Genomic DNA, 23709 nt, shown 5'->3' on the forward strand with positions numbered 1-23709 from the left:
GTTAGGTTAATTGTAGGTAATTGTAGGTAGTTTATTTAATTATTTTATTGATAGGGTAGTGTTAGGTTTAATTATATCTTAGGTTATGATTTATTTTACAGGTAAATTTGTTATTATTTTAACTAGGTAACTATTAAATAGTTCTTAACTATTTAATAGATATTGTACCTGGTTAAAATAATTACAAAGTTGCCTGTAAAATAAATATTAATCCTAAAATAGCTATAATATAATTATAATTTATATTGTAGCTATATTAGGATTTATTTTACAGGTAAGTATTTAGCTTTAAATAGGAATCATTTATTTAATAAGAGTTAATTTATTTTGTTAGATAAAAATTATATTTAACTTAGGGGGGTGTTAGTGTTAGGGTTAGACTTAGCTTTAGGGGTTAATCCATTTATTAGAATAGCGGTGAGCTCCGGTCGGCAGATTAGGGGTTAATAATTGAAGGTAGGTGTCGGCGATGTTAGGGAGGGCAGATTAGGGGTTAATACTATTTATGATAGGGTTAGTGAGGCGGATTAGGGGTTAATAACTTTATTATAGTAGCGGTGCGGTCCGCTCGGCAGATTAGGGGTTAATAAGTGTAGGCAGGTGTCGGCGACGATGTGGGGGGCAGATTAGGGGTTAATAAATATAACATAGGGGTCGGCGATGTTAGGGCAGCAGATTAGGGGTACATAGGGATAACGTAGGTGGCGGCGGTTTACGGAGCGGCAGATTAGGGGTTAAAAGTGTAATGCAGGGGTCAGCGATAGCGGGGGCGGCAGATTAGGAGTTAATAAGTGTAAGGTTAGGGGTGTTTAGACTCGGGGTACATGTTAGGGTGTTAGGTGCAGACTTAGGAGGTGTTTCCCCATAGGAAACAATGGGGCTGCGTTAGGAGCTGAACGCTGCTTTTTTGCAGGTGTTAGGTTTTTTTTCAGCTCAAACAGCCCCATTGTTTCCTATGGGAGAATCGTGCACGAGCACGTTTTTGATGCCGGCCGCGTCCGTAAGCAACTCTGGTATCGAGAGTTGCATTTGCGGTATAAATGCTCTACGCTCCTTTTTTGGAGCCTAACGCAGCATTTGTTTGAACTCTCGATACCAGAGTTAAATTTATGGTGCGGCCAGAAAAAAACCCGCGGAGCGTTAACAGCCCTTTTACCGCCGAACTCTAAATCTAGGCCTAAGTGTTTTGTAAACAGTTATACTTCCGCTGCATATGCCTGATGCACACTCCATAGAAAGTCCTGGGACAAGCATCTTGATTGGCTGCTTAAAGTCTCTTTACAGTGGGGTGTGAATACTTAGGACATTTTGAGGTAAAATATTTTTTTTGTTTACATAAAGACGTTGAGGTGATATTTTCTAGTCAGCTTTTTACAGCTATGCTGCATCACTTTCATGTACTTCAACATTTGGGTATAATGCCTCAAGGTATTTTATGTACTCCAAAACTTTACCAAGCCTGTTTATCGCTAATAATTTCAGTAGTTTGTATTTCTTATTTAAATAATAATAAAATGTATAATAAAAATACACTGTCAGTAAATACTATTTTAAATCTCACATATGAAGTTGACAGGACTCCAGTTAAAGGGACAATATATCAGGTTTGATTCCACATAATAGTGCTTTCATTTTTTATCTTAAAAACAAGTTGTTTTTTTCTTGACTGTCCCTTTAAAATATTTTCTATGATTTGGATACTGCTCTCATATATAATGGTTTAATCTATATACATAGTTTGATACTATTGTCAATAAAATAAAGATTAAAGAACAATGGTGTGTTCACTGGTAGAAGCAACATTGTGTGCCATCAGATGTAGCTGTATAACCAATGGATTATATGATAGATAACCTCAATGATAAAGCAACTATGTCCAGTCTTTTAAGGGGTTTCATGGTAGACGGATGTTTGGTAAGAGTTATTAGTAACTATCCATTCTGAGTATCACATCCAGTAAGGAGTCAATAGGATTTTGGCAAGAAAGTCATTTTGATGTTCTCTTTATGGTCAATGTCCTTGTCTTCTGACTCTGTTGGTACCTGAAGTATTAAGAGGAGCTACCAAATACCTTATTTCATGGGCATGGGCTTGACCACTGGACGATAGAACTGAAGTATTTCATCCGTGTTTGGGCAGGTATATTTAAACTCTTTCAGTTCAGCTGCATTGTCAAGGTACTGGCTAATGTACTTCAGTTCCCTGGGAATTTCAAAGTTGCGGTAAAATTTACAAACAGTCTAGGGGAATGAAAATAAGAGACGTCAATGACAAAAATGAGTTTCCTGCACATATTATCCAAGTTACACAATACTGCACCTGCTCCTAGAAATTTTAAATGCTTAAAGGGACAGTAAGCACTAGGTGTGCATATGGTTTCGTACAAATGCACATTCGTAACTAAAATCGGATATTGGTTTCGTTTTAACAAACCGAATATCCAAATGAATGCACCAGAGAGAATGAAAGAAAACAAATACATGCTGCTGAAATTAATTCATTCCTTTCTTTTTTTTTTTTTTTTTTTTAAAACGAAAATTTAATCCGAAACAAACATTTCTTGGCTACACAAATCTAGTAAATCACCTTATAAAAGTCTTATTGTTTTTAAAACAAATTAAACATCTTTTTTTATTGCAATTAATTTTCAATAGCCAAACTCCAACCAATCTGGGATTTAGGAGCCGAAGATGCTCCTGATTCCACACGAGCCTTTAGGCTCGCCGTAAACGGCAGTTATGAAGCAGCGGTCTTAAGACCGCTGCTCCATAACTGGTCCATTGCTTCTGAGGCCGCGGTCTGCAATCCACCCGATCCTACACGATTGGACTGATTGACACCACATGCTAGCGGACAAATTTGCAGTGGGCGGCATTGCACAAGCAGATCTGGTGAACTGCTTGTGCAATGTTAAATGCAGACAGCGTATCATGTCGGACAGACATTGATAAATTGGCCCCTAAGTCTGCGGAGAACAAGGCTATGTCCAATTTAGTATAAATTATATTGTTTTGAAGTTTATTAGCAGAGTTTAGCCATGAGAAGTCAGTAAGGTGCATTTCAAGTTCTGAGAATTAGAAAATCCACAGTTTTTAGATTTGTTACATGAAAAGGGGACAAAATAACTAATGAAAATATATTGCAACATTATATTGTATAACTAAACATTTTATATGACAATCTCCCGTTTGTTGTCCCTTTAAGTTTAAAGCCATACAGTGTTAACACTGTCCCCATTCTCTAGTTTAAATTTCCACTAATAAAATCTTTAACCCTTTAAGGACACAGCTTTTAGTTTGCTCAATTGTTTTATGACGGAAAAATTCCGTCATATGTCCTTAAGAGGTTAAAATTCTTTACTCAGAACTCCTGTCCCTTTAATACAAACCATCCCTCATATTTATTTAATAAATATATAAACACACCTTAAGATAACTAATGTCAGATAGTGCACATGAAGAATTAGTGTACTCCTGCCAGGTTTGCGCACATAAGTCTGGCAGGAGTATAATAATTATTTATCTGTGCTAACCCAACATGAGGTCTCCAGCACAGAACGGTTTTGAATCGCTGGAACTCCTGAGTAATTGGGATTTTGACAGTAATAACTTTATTTAACATGACAAGGAGAACAACACTTACATTGATGACATGAAGTTTGGGCAGGAGATTGCAGTCTGGCAATGTCAGATTATCTCCGTCTAGGTATTTCCTTTTTGACACTGTGATCTTTGGATTTTCAATCAGTTCGTGCTGCAGAGGAGTCTGTAGATAACGGTCCAGCATTAGAAGTGACTTCAGCAGGTTCCTCTGAAGAACTATCAAAGGAAGAAAAGAGGGAAAAACAGCCATAAAATTAGCAAGTGTCATCCTATTTAAATGTCCTTAGATCTACCTAAGGTGACAAACAGTTAGAAATAGGTTTATAGCTAATGTCTTGGTATAGAATAATACATAGGGGCGCCAAATAAGTAATTGGACTACAGAATGTCAAAGTAACACAAATTAGACCCAACAAAAATCCTCTAATAGAGAATTCAGTGCTCAGTATATATATATTTTAACAATCACATTTCCGTAATTATTGGTTTTCTGCATTGCTAGCTGTTCTCGTGTGTTGTGCGAGATGTCATGTATTGGGGCAGTTCTTGTTTGATGTGCGAGATGTCATGTATTGGGGCAGTTCTTGTTTGATGTGCGAGATGTCATGTATTGGGGCAGTTCTTGTTTGATGTGCGAGATGTCATGTATTGGGGCAGTTCTTGTTTGATGTGCGAGATGTCATGTATTGGGGCAGTTCTTGTTTGATGTGCGAGATGTCATGTATTGGGGCAGTTCTTGTTTGATGTGAGAGATGTCATGTATTGGGGCAGTTCTTGTTTGATGTGCGAGATGTCATGTATTGGGGCAGTTCTTGTTTGATGTGCGAGATGTCATGTATTGGGGCAGTTCTTGTTTGATGTGCGAGATGTCATGTATTGGGGCAGTTCTTGTTTGATGTGCGAGATGTCCTGTATTGGGGCAGTTCTTGTTTGATGTGAGAGATGTCATGTATTGGGGCAGTTCTTGTTTGATGTGCGAGATGTCATGTATTGGGGCAGTTCTTGTTTGATGTGCGAGATGTCCTGTATTGGGGCAGTTCTTGTTTGTTGTGAGAGATGTCCTGTATTGGGGCAGTTCTTGTTTGATGTGCGAGATGTCATGTATTGGGGCAGTTCTTGTTTGATGTGCGAGATGTCATGTATTGGGGCAGTTCTTGTTTGATGTGAGAGATGTCATGTATTGGGGCAGTTCTTGTTTGATGTGCGAGATGTCATGTATTGGGGCAGTTCTTGTTTGATGTGCGAGATGTCATGTATTGGGGCAGTTCTTGTTTGATTTGAGAGATGTCATGTATTGGGGCAGTTCTTGTTTGATGTGCGAGATGTCATGTATTGGGGCAGTTCTTGTTTGATGTGCGAGATGTCATGTATTGGGACAGTTCTCGTGTGATGTGAGAGATGTCATGTATTGGGACAGTTCTCGTGTGATGTGAGAGATGTCCTGTATTGGGGCAGTTCTTGTTTGTTGTGAGAGATGTCCTGTATTGGGGCAGTTCTTGTTTGATGTGCGAGATGTCATGTATTGGGGCAGTTCTTGTTTGATGTGCGAGATGTCATGTATTGGGGCAGTTCTTGTTTGATGTGAGAGATGTCATGTATTGGGGCAGTTCTTGTTTGATGTGCGAGATGTCATGTATTGGGGCAGTTCTTGTTTGATGTGCGAGATGTCATGTATTGGGGCAGTTCTTGTTTGATGTGCGAGATGTCATGTATTGGGGCAGTTCTTGTTTGATGTGCGAGATGTCATGTATTGGGGCAGTTCTTGTTTGATGTGAGAGATGTCCTGTATTGGGGCAGTTCTTGTTTGATGTGCGAGATGTCATGTATTGGGGCAGTTCTTGTTTGATGTGAGAGATGTCATGTAATGGGGCAGTTCTTGTTTGATGTGAGAGATGTCATGTATTGGGGCAGTTCTTGTTTGATGTGCGAGATGTCATGTATTGGGGCAGTTCTTGTTTGATGTGAGAGATGTCATGTATTGGGGCAGTTCTTGTTTGATGTGAGAGATGTCCTGTATTGGGGCAGTTCTTGTTTGATGTGCGAGATGTCATGTATTGGGGCAGTTCTTGTTTGATGTGCGAGATGTCATGTATTGGGGCAGTTCTTGTTTGATGTGCGAGATGTCATGTATTGGGGCAGTTCTTGTTTGATGTGCGAGATGTCCTGTATTGGGGCAGTTCTTGTTTGATGTGCGAGATGTCATGTATTGGGGCAGTTCTTGTTTGATGTGCGAGATGTCCTGTATTGGGGCAGTTCTTGTTTGATGTGCGAGATGTCATGTATTGGGGCAGTTCTTGTTTGATGTGCGAGATGTCATGTATTGGGGCAGTTCTTGTTTGATGTGCGAGATGTCATGTATTGGGGCAGTTCTTGTTTGATGTGCGAGATGTCCTGTATTGGGGCAGTTCTTGTTTGATGTGCGAGATGTCATGTATTGGGGCAGTTCTTGTTTGATGTGCGAGATGTCCTGTATTGGGGCAGTTCTTGTTTGATGTGCGAGATGTCATGTATTGGGGCAGTTCTTGTTTGATGTGCGAGATGTCATGTATTGGGGCAGTTCTTGTTTGATGTGCGAGATGTCCTGTATTGGGGCAGTTCTTGTTTGATGTGCGAGATGTCCTGTATTGGGGCAGTTCTTGTTTGATGTGCGAGATGTCATGTATTGGGGCAGTTCTTGTTTGTTGTGAGAGATGTCCTGTATTGGGGCAGTTCTTGTTTGATGTGCGAGATGTCATGTATTGGTGTAGTTCTTGTTTGATGTGCGAGATGTCATGTATTGGGGCAGTTCTTGTTTGTTGTGAGAGATGTCCTGTATTGGGGCAGTTCTTGTTTGATGTGCGAGATGTCATGTATTGGGGCAGTTCTTGTTTGATGTGCGAGATGTCCTGTATTGGGGCAGTTCTTGTTTGATGTGCGAGATGTCATGTATTGGGGCAGTTCTTGTTTGATGTGCGAGATGTCATGTATTGGGGCAGTTCTTGTTTGATGTGCGAGATGTCCTGTATTGGGGCAGTTCTTGTTTGATGTGCGAGATGTCATGTATTGGGGCAGTTCTTGTTTGATGTGCGAGATGTCCTGTATTGGGGCAGTTCTTGTTTGATGTGCGAGATGTCATGTATTGGGGCAGTTCTTGTTTGATGTGCGAGATGTCATGTATTGGGGCAGTTCTTGTTTGATGTGCGAGATGTCCTGTATTGGGGCAGTTCTTGTTTGATGTGCGAGATGTCCTGTATTGGGGCAGTTCTTGTTTGATGTGCGAGATGTCATGTATTGGGGCAGTTCTTGTTTGATGTGCGAGATGTCATGTATTGGGGCAGTTCTTGTTTGATGTGCGAGATGTCCTGTATTGGGGCAGTTCTTGTTTGATGTGAGAGATGTCCTGTATTGGGGCAGTTCTTGTTTGATGTGAGAGATGTCCTGTATTGGGGCAGTTCTTGTTTGATGTGCGAGATGTCATGTATTGGGGCAGTTCTTGTTTGATGTGCGAGATGTCATGTATTGGGGCAGTTCTTGTTTGATGTGCGAGATGTCCTGTATTGGGGCAGTTCTTGTTTGATGTGCGAGATGTCATGTATTGGGGCAGTTCTTGTTTGATGTGGGAGATGTCATGTATTGGGGCAGTTCTTGTTTGATGTGAGAGATGTCCTGTATTGGGGCAGTTCTTGTTTGATGTGAGAGATGTCCTGTATTGGGGCAGTTCTTGTTTGATGTGCGAGATGTCATGTATTGGGGCAGTTCTTGTTTGATGTGCGAGATGTCATGTATTGGGGCAGTTCTTGTTTGATGTGCGAGATGTCATGTATTGGGGCAGTTCTTGTTTGATGTGCGAGATGTCATGTATTGGGGCAGTTCTTGTTTGATGTGCGAGATGTCATGTATTGGGGCAGTTCTTGTTTGATGTGAGAGATGCCATGTATTAGGTGGGTCCACATCTAATATGCGAGATACCAAATATTGGGGGGTTCACATCTTATGTGCGAGATGCCATGTATTAGGTGGGTTCACATCTGATATGCGAGATACCATATATTGGGGGGTTCACATCTGATATACGAGATACCATGTATTGGGGTGTTCACATCTTATGTGCGAGATACCATGTATTGGGGGGGTTCACATCTGATATTGTGAGATACAATATATTGGGGTGGTTCGGGTTTGATGTGTGAGATACCATATATTGGGGGGTTCACATCTGATATGCGAGATACCATATATTGGGGGGTTCACATCTGATATACGAGATACCAGGTATTGGGGTGTTCACATCTTATGTGCGAGATACCATGTATTGGGGGGGGGGGGTTCACATCTGATATTGTGAGATACCATGTATTGGGGCAGATTTGGTTTGATGTGCGAGATATCTGTCTTGGGAGGGTCTCATTTGATATGTAAGATACCATGTATTGGGGCAGTTCTGGTTTGATGTGTGAATGGGGTTCACGACTGATGCATGATGTAACATGTGTATTGGGAGGTTCTTATTTGATATGCAAGATATGATGTTTTGGGGCGTATCTCGATTGATGTGTGAGATATCATGTATTGGGGGTTCTCGTTTGATGTTTGAGATATCATGTATTGGGGGTTCTCATCTGATGTGTGAGATATCATATATTGGGGGTTCTCATCTGATGTGTGAGATATAATGTATTGGGGTTCTCATTTGATGAGTGAGATATAATGTATTTGGGGTTCTTGTTTGATGTGTGAGATATCATGTATTGGGGGCTTCTCATATGATGTGTGAGGTATCATGTATTGGGGGTTCTCATCTGATATGTGAGATATCATGTATTGGGGTTTCTCATCTGATATGTGAGATATCATGTATTGGGGGTTCTCATCTGATATGTGAGATATCATGTATTAGGGGGTTCTCATCTGATGTGTGAGGTTTTATGTATTGGGGGTTCTCATCTGATGTGTGAGATATCATGTATTGGGGGTTCTCATCTGATGTGTGAGGTATCATGTATTGGGGGTTCTCATCTGATGTGCGATATATCATGTATTGGGGGATCCTCATCTGATGTGTGAGATACCATGTATTGGGGCGGTACTCATTTAATGTGCGAGATATCATATATTGGGGCAGTTCTCATTTGATGTGAGATATATATTGGGGGGGGTTCTCATTTGATGTGTGAGATGTCATGTATTGGGATTCTCATCTGATGTGTGAGATATAATGTATTGGGGTTCTCGTTTGATGAGTGAAATATAATCTATTCTGGGTTCTTGTTTGATGTGTGAGATATAATGTATTGGGGGCTTCTCATCTGATGTGTGAGGTATCATGTATTGGGGGTTCTCATCTGATGTATGAGGTATCATGTATTGGGGGTTCTCATCTGATGTGTGAGGTACCATGTATTGGGGCGGTACTCATTTGATGTGAGATATATATTGGGGGGGTTCTCCTTTGATGTGAGATATATATTGGGGGGGTTCTCATTTGATGTGTGAGATGTCATGTATTGGGATTCTCATCTGATGTGTGAGATATAATGTATTGGGGTTCTCGTTGGATGAGTGAGATATAATCTATTCGGGGTTCTTGTTTGATGTGTGAGATATAATGTATTGGGGTTCTCGTTGGATGAGTGAGATATAATGTATTGGGGTTCTCGTTGGATGAGTGAGATATAATCTATTCGGGGTTCTTGTTTGATGTGTGAGATATAATGTATTGGGGTTCTCGTTGGATGAGTGAGATATAATGTATTGGGGTTCTCGTTGGATGAGTGAGATATAATGTATTGGGGTTCTCGTTGGGTGAGTGAGATATAATCTATTCTGGGTTCTTGTTTGATGTGTGAGATATCATGTATTGGGGGGTTCTCATCTAATGTGTGCGATATCAATTTTGGGGAGTTTAGTTTCATGTGTGAGGTGTCATGTATTGGGGAATTAAACACAACTATATATGTAATTAACAGGATTAAATTATGTAAATAAGAGATTAAATGATTCTTAACCATGTTCTCATCTTTACAGTTATGATTTATAGGGCTAGACTGAGGGCATACATCAAAATTATTGATAGCAAATATTGTGGCCATTTAAAAAACAAATACTTTATTAGCCGTTGCATGACCGAGTATCCATGTGATGCAATTTAAACATTTTTAATAGACATGTGCATGGCGAAAAAATTCGGTTTGGATCGATTCGGATTTTTTTCGAATTTCAGTTCGAAGCGATTCGAATTCGGAAAAATTTGAATCAATTCGGTTCGGATTTGTTTCGGATTCATTCGGATTCAAACAAATTCGGTTCGGATTTGTTTCGGATTCATTCGGATTCGAATAAATTCGGCTGGATTCGGTTTGGTTCGGAAATTCGGAATTTCGGTAAGTGTTAGGTGGGATTAGACTAGTATTATGTACTGTATATTAGGTGTAACCCATAGCAGAGTGATATAACCTAATATACTGTACAATACTAGTGTAATCCATGGCCATCCGAATCTACCGAATAAATCCGAAGTAATTCGGATTTATTCGGTAGATTTGGCACTATTTTAATTCGGAAATTCGGTTCGATCCGAATCTCAGAATTTGCCGAATTTTCTGAATTTCCGAATCGAACCGAATCGCACATGTCTAATTTTTAATAATGTCACGGCTTATCCTAGACACAGGATGAGTTTTAGTAGGGTCTCCACAGACAGGAAGATTAGATCTGCAATCATCCAGTCAGTCAGTACTCACTATCCTCCTGGGCTGGCAACTGGTTCTTGATATATGCAGAGAATTTGTGGAACACATCATTTCCAGCACTGCTGGATTCCTTGTACTTGGGAGTCATACTGGGATAACTGGAAACAGAAAGAGTCTCATTAGCAGTTAGGAAACCCTGTATTCTTGGGTGGGAAAATATTTTCGTGCAACTACATTAACGAAAATTGGATAAACTAAATAATTTTTTTGAGACAAATTATTCTTCCAAAACACTTTTTTTTCTGTGCAAAAAGTCAAAGGAAAGATAGGAAAGGCTAAAAAAAACTAATCTAAATCTAAAAAAGTTATCCAGCAGCAGACCAGTTTCAGTACCGGGGTACACTAACAGGTCAGATGCGCAGGAAAATCATGGTTACGACCAACAGATTAATTCTTAAGTTCAGATATCTTAAAAACCTGACCTCCTAGTGTACCTTGAGGAATGGCTTAAAGGGACACTGAACCCAATTCTTTTTCTATCATGATTCAGATAGAGCATGCAATTTTAATCAACTTTCTAATTTACTCCTATTATCAAATTCTTTTCATTCTCTTGGTATCTTTATTTGAAATGCAAGAATGTAAGTTTAGATGCCGGCCCATTTTTGGTGAACACACTGTGTTGTTCTTGCTGATTGGTAGATAAATTCACCTACTAATAAACAAGTGCTTTCCATGGTTCTGAACCAAAAAAGTAGCTTAGATGCCTTCTTTTTCAAATCAAGAAAGCAAGAGAACGAAGAAAAATTGATAATAGAAGTAAATTAGAAAGTTGTTTAAAATTGCATGCTCTATCTGAATCACGAAAGAAAAATTTTGGGTTCAGTGTCCCTTTAAGTAAACAAATTATACAGAACTTGATAATTTAGGAGTTTTAGAGTGACATGAAACCCAAAAAATTTTTTTATAATTCAGACAGATCATACAAATTTTCCAGTTTACTTTTACTATATAATTTGCTTCATTTTATTGGTATCCTTTGTTGAAGGAGCAGTCATACGCTACTGGGAGCTAGCTGAAAAAAATCACAAAAAGGCAAATACTGTATGTGCAGTCACCAATTAGCAGATTCCGAGCCTACCTAGGTATAGGCAAAGGATACAAGACGAACAAAACGAGTTAGATAACGGAAGTAAACTTAACATTTATTTAAAATTACATGCTTCACCTGGATCATGAAAAAAAATCTGGTTTCATATCCCTTTAAAATGTGTGAAATAAGCAAATGATAAAAATATATTTTTCATGAAACTAAATTGGGCTAAATAAAGTCAAATTGAAACTAGGAAAGGCATGCTTATGCACAGCTGATCCCTGAAGACCAGTTGCTCACTAAAGACTGCTCCCACAGCCATATTGCTGGACAGGAACCCCCCCCCCCCCTCCTCAAGCACAAAAAAATAAAAATCCCTCTGGATTAAAATAAAAAAATTGAAAATGAATAACTGATTATTGTTTCTCGTCCTCTGCTGTAATTCTGTAAAACTGCCTCAACTGAGAACCCTGACACCCTAGCTGAAAATGTATTTGTAGAGAAAAGGGCTGATGCTAAATATAAAAAAAATATCTGGGGCTATAGCCCCAAGCATAACTTAATGAACTCAAACCAAATTAAAATGTTTCTTGAAAACTATCATGTATATACCCCAAAATGGTCTGCAATACAATACCATATACTAATAGTATATACATTATGCAATATTATATATGGGTATCAGTTATGTAAAATTACATTTTACATACAAAGGGCTTCAACAGAACTTCTGGATAGTTAAGATCAGGGATCTGTAACGAATCCAAGACTGTATATAGAAATAATAATAAAATAAAAAATCCTAAATAAAAGTCTGGTATAATCACATGTACAAGTGAGAATTCTATAAAAACACTCAGGGCTTCGGCCCCTAGTGACAGTTACTAAAGCCCCTGCATAAAGCCTTACCTGCCATTTGATATTACAGTAGTCACATTATTGCTTACGTAAGACAAGATCCAAGCTTATATACTGTTGGGCTCTTACCTGGGGGGTTTTAAAGTATCCTCTAAAAATTCTTCAATTTTGTTGGTGTCTGTTTTGACCTCTTCGTTGTAGAGGAGGAAGGGGGGCTGTGAGCCAGGAGCCAGCTCCTTGAACACTTCTGGTGCTCTGTGTCAACAAAAGAACATTTTAAAGAATAATACAAACTTTAGAAAGTTATTATAGATATCTGTATTAGAAACATCATACGTTAGAGCATTGTTTCTCAACCGCGTTCCTCAAGTACCTCCCCAACAGGCCAGGTTTTCATTATAGCTAAACCAGTGCACAGGTGAAATAATAAACTGATCAGTAACCATGGTTACTAACCCATCAGCTGATTATTTCACCTGTGTACTGGTTCAGCTATAATGAAAACCTAGCGTGTTGGGGGTACTTGAGGTCCACAGTTGAGAAACACTGCGTTATTGTGGGGCCACTAGTTGTTACTATTACATGCTCTACTATGTATCTAACCCCTGCAAAAATGCTAAACGCATAATTAAAGTAGTGCTGCTGGTCCTGAGCAAATATAGCTGAGCCCATCAGTAGCGGTAGTCACACAACCCAGCTGTGTTGCAGTTTCCGCTCATAAGTAGTAGTGCTCTGCAGCTCCTGTGTGTTACTTTAACTAAGTGTTTAACCTATTTGTAGGAGTTAAACTCATAGCATTGTGTAATTGCTCCACTATAATCGCCCTTGAACCCATTTACATCTCTTTTCATTCTGAGTAGATTAAAACAAATAGAACCCCTATTTTATGGACACCCTTAGAAATTGGGCGTAAATAGCACCCACTAAGCAACCTCTTCGGACCAGCACTGGGTAAGTTAAAGGACCATTAAAGGGATAGAGCATACCATTTTCAAAACGTTTCGAATTTACTTCTATTATCAAATTTGCTTCATTCTTATGATGTTCTTTGTTGAAGGCATCTGAAGCACTACATAGCAGGAAATAGTGCTGCTATCTAGTGCTCTTGTAAATGGGTTTCATACAGTGCTCCAGAAATGGGCCGGCTTCTAAGCATATGTCCCTGCTTTTCAACATAAGATACCAAGAGAATGAAGAACAAATGATAATAGAAGTAAATTACAAAGTTGTGAAAAAAAAATTGGGTTTCATATCCATTTACAGAAGAAATGCATAGTCAACAAGTGCATTATAAAAAGACAGTGCAATAACACTCTAAATTTTAAATGAGAAATACATTTTTTTCTAAAAAAAATTCAAAATTTCTTTTAATTTGCCACCCTTGAAATCATGTGACAGCCATCAGCCAATCACAGACTCCTAAATGTATACACTGTGAACTCTAGCACATGCTCAGTAGGTGCTGGTCCCTCAGAAAGTGTGCGTATAAAAAGACTGCGCTCAATCTGATAATGTAAATTGGAATCATGAAATGTTAATGTAGTTTATCCGTTTACCATTGCTGGTCACACAGACGATGGAGATAATAAATATTTTTAGAAAAACAAATGATGGGATAGTGGGTAAAGGACGCCTGAAGGGCATGGTCAGACAGCTGTAAAATACAAAGTGCAATATAATGAAGGGAAGGGTTCTAAAGCCATAGGTCATGTAGGGCCCCAGGAATTGTTTACCTGGCCCTGCCTATGGGTTGTATAAAAGATCAGCAAACTCTGTATAGCCCAAAATAGCCATAGATTCCACAAGAGCAAAAGTAAACTGCAGTATGTAAAGTCAATAGACACAAAGACACTCCTGTTCCGCTTTGCTGCTCTTTGTATTCAAGATATATTATCAGTTTGTATGTTTGTGAGGGTAAAACAAACCTGCATTTATTTTCTATTGATCTGTTTCTTGTGAATGGCAGGTTTCCATTTAGGAATCAGAAGGGAAAGGATTCCCACGGGCATTGTGCAGCCAAGCCCTGCATCAGGATCCAGCAGCAGCCAAGCCCTGCATCAGGATCCAGCAGCAGCCAAGCCCTGCATCAGGATCCAGCAGCAGCTAAAGCCCTGCATCAGGATCCAGCAGCAGCTAAAGTCCTGCATCAGGATCCAGCAGCAGCTAAAGCCCTGCATCAGGATCCAGCAGCAGCCAAGCCCTGCATCAGGATCCAGCAGCAGCTAAAGCCCTGCATCAGGATCCAGCAGCAGCCAAGCCCTGCATCAGGATCCAGCAGCAGCCAAGCCCTGCATCAGGATCTAGCAGCAGCTAAAGCCCTGCATCAGGATCCAGCAGCAGCTAAAGCCCTGCATCAGGATCCTGCAGCAGCCAAGCCCTGCATCAGGATCCAGCAGCAGCCAAGCCCTGCATCAGGATCCAGCAGCAGCTAAAGCCCTGCATCAGGATCCAGCAGCAGCCAAGCCCTGCATCAGGATCCAGCAGCAGCCAAACCCTGCATCAGGATCCAGCAGCAGCCAAGCCCTGCATCAGGATCCAGCAGCAGCTAAAGCCCTGCATCAGGATCCAGCAGCAGCCAAGCCCTGCATCAGGATCCAGCAGCAGCCAATCCTTCATCAGGATCCAGCAGCAGCCAAGCCCTGCATCAGGATTCAGCAGCAGCTAAAGCACAGCTCACACTGTGAAATGCAATGAGATAAGAGACGGCCTTCAAGGGCTTAGAAATTAGCATATGAGCCTTCCTAGGTTTAGCTTTTAAATAAGAATACCAAGAGAACAAAGCAAATTTGATGATAAAAGTAAATTAGGAAGTTGTTTAAAATGACATGCCCTATCTGAATCATGAAGGTTTATTTTAGACTATACTATCCCTTTAATTTTTACATGTAAAAATCTTCATTTCAAACATTTAATATTATACTCTTGTACTCATATTTAGTTCATATTTTTGATGTATCTGATAGTTTGTCTTTATTTTCACCGTTTCACAGATTTGCAGAAAGCTGTTGAATGTATTAAGCTAAACTGTGTGAATGAAGATAACAGCAATTTATATAGTGCTTTTCTCTGGTTTTGAGTCAAAGTACTTTACATAAGAGATGTTTACATAAGAGGGTTAGAAGTTACAGATTTGATTCCTGAAAGACTTCTGTAAACAGGTAGGTCTAGAGTCTTTGTTTGTAAATGTCCAGAGAAGTGGCTTCTTTCACTTTGTATAAGAGAGTGTCCCAAAGCGATTAGGTGGCAAACCACATTTCCTTGTGAATTCTTGGCACATTTAGCTTCTGGGCATGTGCTGATCGAATAGTGTATGGTTGGGACATAGGGCACCAGTAATTCTTTTAAATAGCTTGGTCCCTGATCATGCAGAGATTTGAAGGCGATGGAGCAGTTTTTCTGAAAGACCATAGTAAAGTGCATTGCAGTAGTCCAAACGTGATGTCACCAATCCATGCATGATTGTGGGAAGATCTTCTGTAGGAATCAAGTGCTTGATCCTGCTATATTCTTTAAATTAATGAATGAGGCTTGTACTGATATATGATGTTTCAGAAAAAGTTCACTGTCAAGTATAACACCAAGATTTCTTACTAGATTTGAGGTTTGAAGTTTTGATCCTCCACTTTCTAGACCCCTGGGGTTTTCAAACCTGTCATCAGGCCTCCCTAACAGGACAGATTTTGAGGATATCTGAACTGAAGCACAGATGAAATTAGTAAACCGTTATTTTACCTGCTCTTACCCAAGGTAATCCTTAAAACCTGACCTGTTGGGGAGATCCGAGGACAGGCTTGAAAACCAGTGTTCTAGACCAATTTGTTGATCTTGTTGTTGCTTAGTTATCATTATACTATCTTTACCCATTAAAATTACTTCTGTTTTATCTGGGTTTAGTTTCAACCACCCAGCACACATCAATTCCAAGGAGATCAGCAAGACTTTTATTCACCGTTTCTACTGGAACATTTGAGTTTGGCTTGAAGGAGCTGTATATTTGTGTGTCATTATTATTATTAGCCGTTATTGTTATCAGTTATTTGTAGAGTGCCAACAGATTTGGTAGAACTATAAAAATAGGCATGGCATGCAGGTAACATTTATAGGGATCAAGAGGGTAGAGGGCCCTGCCGAGAGTTGCACTGTTGTAGTCAGCTCTCATTATGGTGATCTACCAACAGCTGGCCTCATAGGCTTGCATGCTAAGGGGGTTTAAGGGAATAACAAAGGAAGAGAGGAACTGGGGTTAAGAAAAGTTAGGGAGTGCTTGATACTTTCAAATCTAGGGGAAAGTCTTGTGGAGGGAGGTAGAGAATTCCACAAGATAGGGTCAGTCTGGAGAAGTCCTCTAGATGGGAATGTGAGACGGTAACAAGACAGAAGGAGAGTAGGAGGCTGTGAGCAGAGCAAAGGGGATGGGAGCCAGAGTATCTCGAGACAAGGTCTGAGATATAGGGGGGAGCAGTGCAATTGAGGGCCTTGTATGTCAGAATTTTGTGTTTAATTCTGGAGGCTAGAGGCCTAGCGTCATCTGCATAACAGTGGTAGCTGAGGCCATGCTTCCTTATGATATCTCCCATTAGAAGCATATACACTGCAAATAAAATGGGAGATAAGATGGAACCCTGTGGGACTCCACATGCCAAGTGGATAAGTGCAGAGGTGCAAATTTCGGATGACACTCTCTGGGTTCTGTCAAACAGAAATTATATCAACCAGCTTCGAACTGTATCACTCAGCCCACAGACATCCTGCAGGCGGTTTAGTAAAATGCCATGGTCTATGGTGTCAAATGCAGCAGAGAGGTCAAGGAGAATTAGTATTGAGCCCTCACCTCTGTCTTTTGCCACCAGGAGATCATTAAGTACCCGTACGAACGGAAGTTCAGTGCTATGCCTTGTCCTGAAACCTGAATGAAATGAGCCATAAATATTGTTTGTTGATAGCTTCTAGTTGAGTTACAACAACTTTCTCAATTACTTCCTTGGAAATGAAAGTTTGTGATGGGCCTGTAGTTCTCAATGCAATCAGGATCCAAAGAGGGCTTTTTAAAAAAGGATGGAGAACTGCTTGTTTTAATGATGTTGGAAAGGTCCCTGTCTACAGAGAGCACCGAGTAATTTTGGTGAAGATCAGTTCAATAGGGTCCATACATCCTATAAAAAGATGTGCTGGGCAAGGATCCATATTGCAGGTTGTGGAACGCAGCATTTTTTATTGTTTGCTTAATGTTGTTTTCATCAATGTAATTAAAGCTTGTCCAGTTTGATGGGGAATTGTTTTGGGGTCTTCTAAGTCCTGTGGGAGTTTTAGTTGATGATGGTATGTTTGAACAGATGGCTGACAGTTTGGGCTAGATGACGAGTGGAGCGCTATTTATTGTTCCCGCTCGTGCTGCAACAGCGCTAGAACTAAGCTTTTTGCATGAATCAGGTAGTGCACGTATTACAAGTTAAAAGTAAAAAGATTTCACTTGTGCGCTAAACTGACGCTTGCAAAAAGACAAAGTTAGAATGTCACCACCATGTGAGAGATAGGAATATAATATATTCAAAAATACATAGAACATATTCTGCTATGTGCAGAATGTGAATTATTTACAGTAAATGCACAGTATAAAAATTGATTAAATATAAATATTGCATAAATATGTTTTACATGTTTTCATCTACTTGACTACAAAGGGCTCCAATGTGTACATGTGTATTTATATGTGTGTGTGTGTGTGTGTATATATATATATATATATATATATATATATATATATATATATATATGTGTGTGTGTGTCTGTAAATACAAATGTACACACATATAAACACAATATATATATATATATATCCACAATAATACATGCATATTTAGACATGTACAGCATATGTATTTATCTCTATGTTAACCCCCTTTCTGTTTTCTAACACCTGAGACCTCATATCTTTGAGCCCTCATAACTTTTTTGTGAAAAAATTGTTTTTTTAATAATTTTTATCAGATAGTGTTATTATGACTGTAACTGTACTTTTCAATGTATACTTGATGTGCTTTGTGACACTTTATATTCAAGCATAACAGTTAATCATATCGTAAATAATGATTGCGCTTACATGTTCACATTTACTTTCAACTTTTAATACGAGCGATCCTTCTGACGTGCGCAAACAGCCGCAATAAACCCGATATTGCTAGCGCGAAACAGAGCACCACCACTAATCTGGCCCTTTGTTAGCAAAGAAGACAGCAAACTCCTCTCATTTTGACTTATTGAAGGTTGAGACACTATTTAGGCAAGTTGGATTGCACAGTTTTTCAACTGTGCGTAAAAGCTGGTCTGGTCTATTTTATGCTTTTGTGATTTCTTAAGGAGGGAAAATCTGAGAGATGATTTGTATTAAGAATTTTGCTGTAACAAACTGTATCAAATTGTAAAATAAAATTTCTTTCAGTAACTTCTGTATAATTTGTCAAATTACTACATGAAATTTGTCAATTCCTTGGTCTCCCTTATTTTCTTCAATAAAGTTGGCAACCCTAGGCACATGTTAAAGCCCCCATGTACAAAGCAGTGTGCTGACCGGTTTCTCAACTCGAGAAGTTGTCTGCTCGCCTTCGCTACATACGGGCAGCGGACGAACAGGATCCGCTGTCCGTATGTATCAATTACACGCTAAAGTTAGCGTGCAAAGCCCGCCCAATTGCATGAGAGCAGGGACTGTCAATCACCAAGATCGAGCTCTCTGTGATTTCCCCTCCCCACCACAGAGGTGGTGTAGGGTGCAAGAAGCAGCAGTCTAATGATTGCTGCTTCTTATATTGCGGGAAGTAGGCTCGCCGCTCGCATATGCAAACGTCCGGAGCAGCTTTCGCTGCGTAGTACATGGAGCCCATAGTGTAGAGCCATTTTTCACATAACAATCATGAAAAAATTTGCTTCTGATAAACATTGAAAATGACATTTTTGAAAATTATTACAACAGCATCGATCTTGATCAACACTTTAATATGGTTTAGTATATAGGTTGTTAATCTCTGCGCCCCCTAGGGGAGGTGGAAATAGAATGCAAAGGAAACTTTAGATGCCTCCCAGAAAACGTATCCCCTGAATAACCTTGTTTACTTCCTACTAATGCTCAATAGCTGATAGGTGCCACTCCCACAGCAAACCTTGCTTACCATAAAATATATTCTAATTTCTCTCTAAATATTTAAATTTTAGACTTATCTTTAATTAATATTACAAATGAATTCATGAGTTTAAAAAAAAGTGTGTAAAAACTACCTTTCTTCTGGCCGCCCACAGCAAAGTTAATTTTTTTCAATGATGTGACATTACCACCTCTTAGCCAATAGCTATGCTAGCCTTACGGCACTGTGAACTACATTCCTTAACTAATGCTTATTATTCACTTGTTACTGCACAGTTTTTCCCTTACATAAGATGTCAAGACACATTTAAAGGGGTAATAAACTGCTGGACAACAGAATGGTTACTACTCACTGTGCTATTATTGCTTTTCCCCTATGTCTGCAGCTTTCTTCAGCGCCCTGTTATTTTAACCCTTTACATATGCCGGTTGGTGAAGCGCTGCATTTTGATAATGAGCACTACCGACTCAGAGCTCACGTATCATGCGCACTAACCACAAGCGCATAATACAGCTATGAGAAAGCCGGCAACATCACTGAATTGTGAATGTAAACTGGATCTGTCACAGAGTGCAAGAATACCTACGTTACAAAATGGCGGTGCCCAGCTTGAAGATGTAAAGCTTGATCAATTGGCACCTGCAAGCGTTTAAAATAAGAGAACAGCTCTTAATAAAAGAGAGTGCGGCAGAGAGATGCATTGTGGTTCTCGAGTATAAAGGGATACGAAACCCAAACATTTTCTTATGTGATTTTAAACAACTTTCTAATTTACTTCTATTGTCAATGTTTCTTCATTCTCTTGGCATCTTTTGTTGAAAGGTTGGGATGTATGCTTAGGAGCCTGCCCATTTCTGGAGCACTATATTGCAGCAGTATTGCAAGAATTTTATCTATTTGCAAGAACACCATTTCCTGTCATGTAGTGCTCCAGATGCCTATATAGGTATCTCTTCAACACAGAATAATATGGGGACAAAACTAATTTGATAATAGATGTAAATTATAAACTTTTTAAAAATTCTATCATGTTTTGTCTAAATCACAAAATAAACTTGTCCCCTTCCCAATAAGTTTGATTGACCGCCCCTTTATTATCTCTGGTACTTACCTCTTCATGTCCACAGTAGTGAGAGTGAACGGGACCCCTTTGTGCATCAGAATCATGAACAGACGCTGGGAAAACGGACAGTTTCCAATACTCTCCCCATCATCGCTGGCCTGGGGGAGGAGAAAAGGTTAATGAGCCTGCTAAATATCTAGATTGTAAGCTCTTCAGATCAGGGGCCGTCCCCTTCTGTATTAAAGGATTACTTTCTGTTATAATTTTTAAGCTAAACAACAAACATATTAAAGTTAACAAACATTAATTAAAACCTACTGACCTATATTTTCTCCAAAACGAAGTTTCATAACGTTCTAAAAGTTATATCTTTTATTCGCCGATGCTGTCACGTTATCCTGCCCACTATTTTCAGCACTGCGTGTTCAAAATACTTAAACCAATAACTTTGTGTTTAAAGCGCCATTTTGAAACCTAGGTATTGTAAACGGATTGGTACAGAGCAAAGGATACCCACGGAGTGGGTTTGGAAAACAATTAAATTTGCAGACAAGATTTCTGATATACGGTAGAGATATGTTAATGAAATGCTATTGATAAAAAGCGTATTTGGGGTAGTTAGTTAGTAACAGGCATAGAAAATATTTACTTACAGTGGCCCTTTAAGTTTACCATAGTCTGTACTGCATCAACAATAAGCGACAATTATGTATATAATTGTCGCTTATTGTGCACCCACCTTGCTCATTTACTCAGCGCTACTGAATATGGCGGTGCTACATTTTACCGTCTTTAACCACAGCTCTTTTTATATGCATGATGGGAATTTTTAGTGTTTAAAGGGACATAAAAGTGGCAGCAACAAAATGCTTTTTTTTTTTTTTTTTTTTAAATAATTTTTATTGAGGTAATAAGTAATAACAATAGAACAAACAATATGTCCAGACACGGATCAGGAATAATAAAGACACTAAGGCCTAGATTTAGAGTTCGGCGGTAAAAGGGCTGTTAACGCTCCGCGGGCTTTTTTCTGGCCGCACCATAAATTTAACTCTGGTATCGAGAGTTCAAACAAATGCTGCGTTAGGCTCCAAAAAAGGAGCGTAGAGCATTTTTACCGCAAATGCAACTCTCGATACCAGAGTTGCTTACGGACGCGGCCGGCATCAAAAACGTGCTCGTGCACGATTCTCCCATAGGAAACAATGGGGCTGTTTGAGCTGAAAAAAAACCTAACACCTGCAAAAAAGCAGCGTTCAGCTCCTAACGCAGCCCCATTGTTTCCTATGGGGAAACACTTCCTACGTCTGCACCTAACACCCTAACATGTACCCCGAGTCTAAACACCCCTAACCTTACACTTATTAACCCCTAATCTGCCGCCCCCGCTATCGCTGACCCCTGCATTACACTTTTAACCCCTAATCTGCCGCTCCGTAAACCGCCGCCACCTACGTTATCCCTATGTACCCCTAATCTGCTGCCCTAACATCGCCGACCCCTATGTTATATTTATTAACCCCTAATCTGCCCCCCACAACGTCGCCTCCACCTGCCTACACTTATTAACCCCTAATCTGCCGAGCGGACCTGAGCGCTACTATAATAAAGTTATTAACCCCTAATCCGCCTCACTAACCCTATCATAAATAGTATTAACCCCTAATCTGCCCTCCCTAACATCGCCGACACCTACCTTCAATTATTAACCCCTAATCTGCCGACCGGAGCTCACCGCTATTCTAATAAATGTATTAACCCCTAAAGCTAAGTCTAACCCTAACACTAACACCCCCCTAAGTTAAATATAATTTTTATCTAACGAAATAAATTAACTCTTATTAAATAAATAATTCCTATTTAAAGCTAAATACTTACCTGTAAAATAAATCCTAATATAGCTACAATATAAATTATAATTATATTATAGCTATTTTAGGATTAATATTTATTTTACAGGCAACTTTGTAATTATTTTAACCAGGTACAATAGCTATTAAATAGTTAAGAACTATTTAATAGTTACCTAGTTAAAATAATTACAAATTTACCTGTAAAATAAATCCTAACCTAAGATATAATTAAACCTAACACTACCCTATCAATAAAATAATTAAATAAACTACCTACAATTACCTACAATTAACCTAACACTACACTATCAATAAATTAATTAAACACAATTGCTACAAATAAATAAAATTAAATAAACTATCTAAAGTACAAAAAATAAAAAAGAACTAAGTTACAGAAAATAATAAAATATTTACAAACATAAGAAAAATATTACAACAATTTTAAACTAATTACACCTACTCTAAGCCCCCTAATAAAATAACAAAGCCCCCCAAAATAAAAAATTCCCTACCCTATTCTAAAATACAAATATTACAAGCTCTTTTACCTTACCAGCCCTGAACAGGGCCCTTTGCGGGGCATGCCCCAAGAATTTCAGCTCTTTTGCCTGTAAAAAAAAACATACAATACCCCCCCCCCCAACATTACAACCCACCACCCACATACCCCTAATCTAACCCAAACCCCCCCTTAAATAAACCTAACACTACCCCCCTGATGATCTTCCTACCTTGTCTTCACCATGCCAGGTTCACCGATCCGTCCTGGCTCCAAGATCTTCATCCACCCCAAGCGGGGGCTAGACATCCACTGAAGAAGTCCAGAAGAGGGTCCAAAGTCTTCCTCCTATCCGGCAAGAAGAGGACATCCGGACCGGCAAACATCTTCTCCAAGCGGCATCTTCTATCTTCTTCCATACGATGACGACCGGCTCCATCTTGAAGACCTCCAGCGCGGATCCATCCTCTTCTTCCGACGACTAGACGACGAATGACGGTTCCTTTAAGGGACGTCATCCAAGATGGCGTCCCTCGAATTCCGATTGGCTGATAGGATTCTATCAGCCAATCGGAATTAAGGTAGGAATTTTCTGATTGGCTGATGGAATCAGCCAATCAGAATATAGTTCAATCCGATTGGCTGATCCAATCAGCCAATCAGATTGAGCTCGCATTCTATTGGCTGTTCCGATCAGCCAATAGAATGCGAGCTCAATCTGATTGGCTGATTGGATCAGCCAATCGGATTGAACTATATTCTGATTGGCTGATTCCATCAGCCAATCAGAAAATTCCTACCTTAATTCCGATTGGCTGATAGAATCCTATCAGCCAATCGGAATTCGAGGGACGCCATCTTGGATGACGTCCCTTAAAGGAACCGTCATTCGTCGTCTAGTCGTCGGAAGAAGAGGATGGATCCGCGCTGG

The 23709-nt window shown here is 39.6% G+C and overlaps 1 protein-coding gene across 1 annotated transcript in view; it reads right to left on the reverse strand.

Moving 5' to 3' along the window:
• Nucleotides 1-1184: 1184 nt before the first annotated feature.
• The window catches only part of CLIC3 (chloride intracellular channel 3), a 79292-nt gene continuing 56767 nt past the window's right edge, over nt 1185-23709 (reverse strand). The window contains exons 2-6 of the mRNA XM_053696083.1: nt 20472-20581; nt 12351-12476; nt 10322-10428; nt 3643-3818; nt 1185-2240 (exon numbers count right to left, since the gene is read on the reverse strand). Coding sequence (XP_053552058.1) covers nt 2073-2240; nt 3643-3818; nt 10322-10428; nt 12351-12476; nt 20472-20581 — 687 coding nt within the window. The 3' untranslated portion in view covers nt 1185-2072. The remainder of the gene's footprint in view (nt 2241-3642; nt 3819-10321; nt 10429-12350; nt 12477-20471; nt 20582-23709) is intronic.

This window comes from Bombina bombina, chromosome 12 (genome assembly GCF_027579735.1).
Source record: "Bombina bombina isolate aBomBom1 chromosome 12, aBomBom1.pri, whole genome shotgun sequence".
Lineage (NCBI taxonomy): Eukaryota > Metazoa > Chordata > Amphibia > Anura > Bombinatoridae > Bombina > Bombina bombina.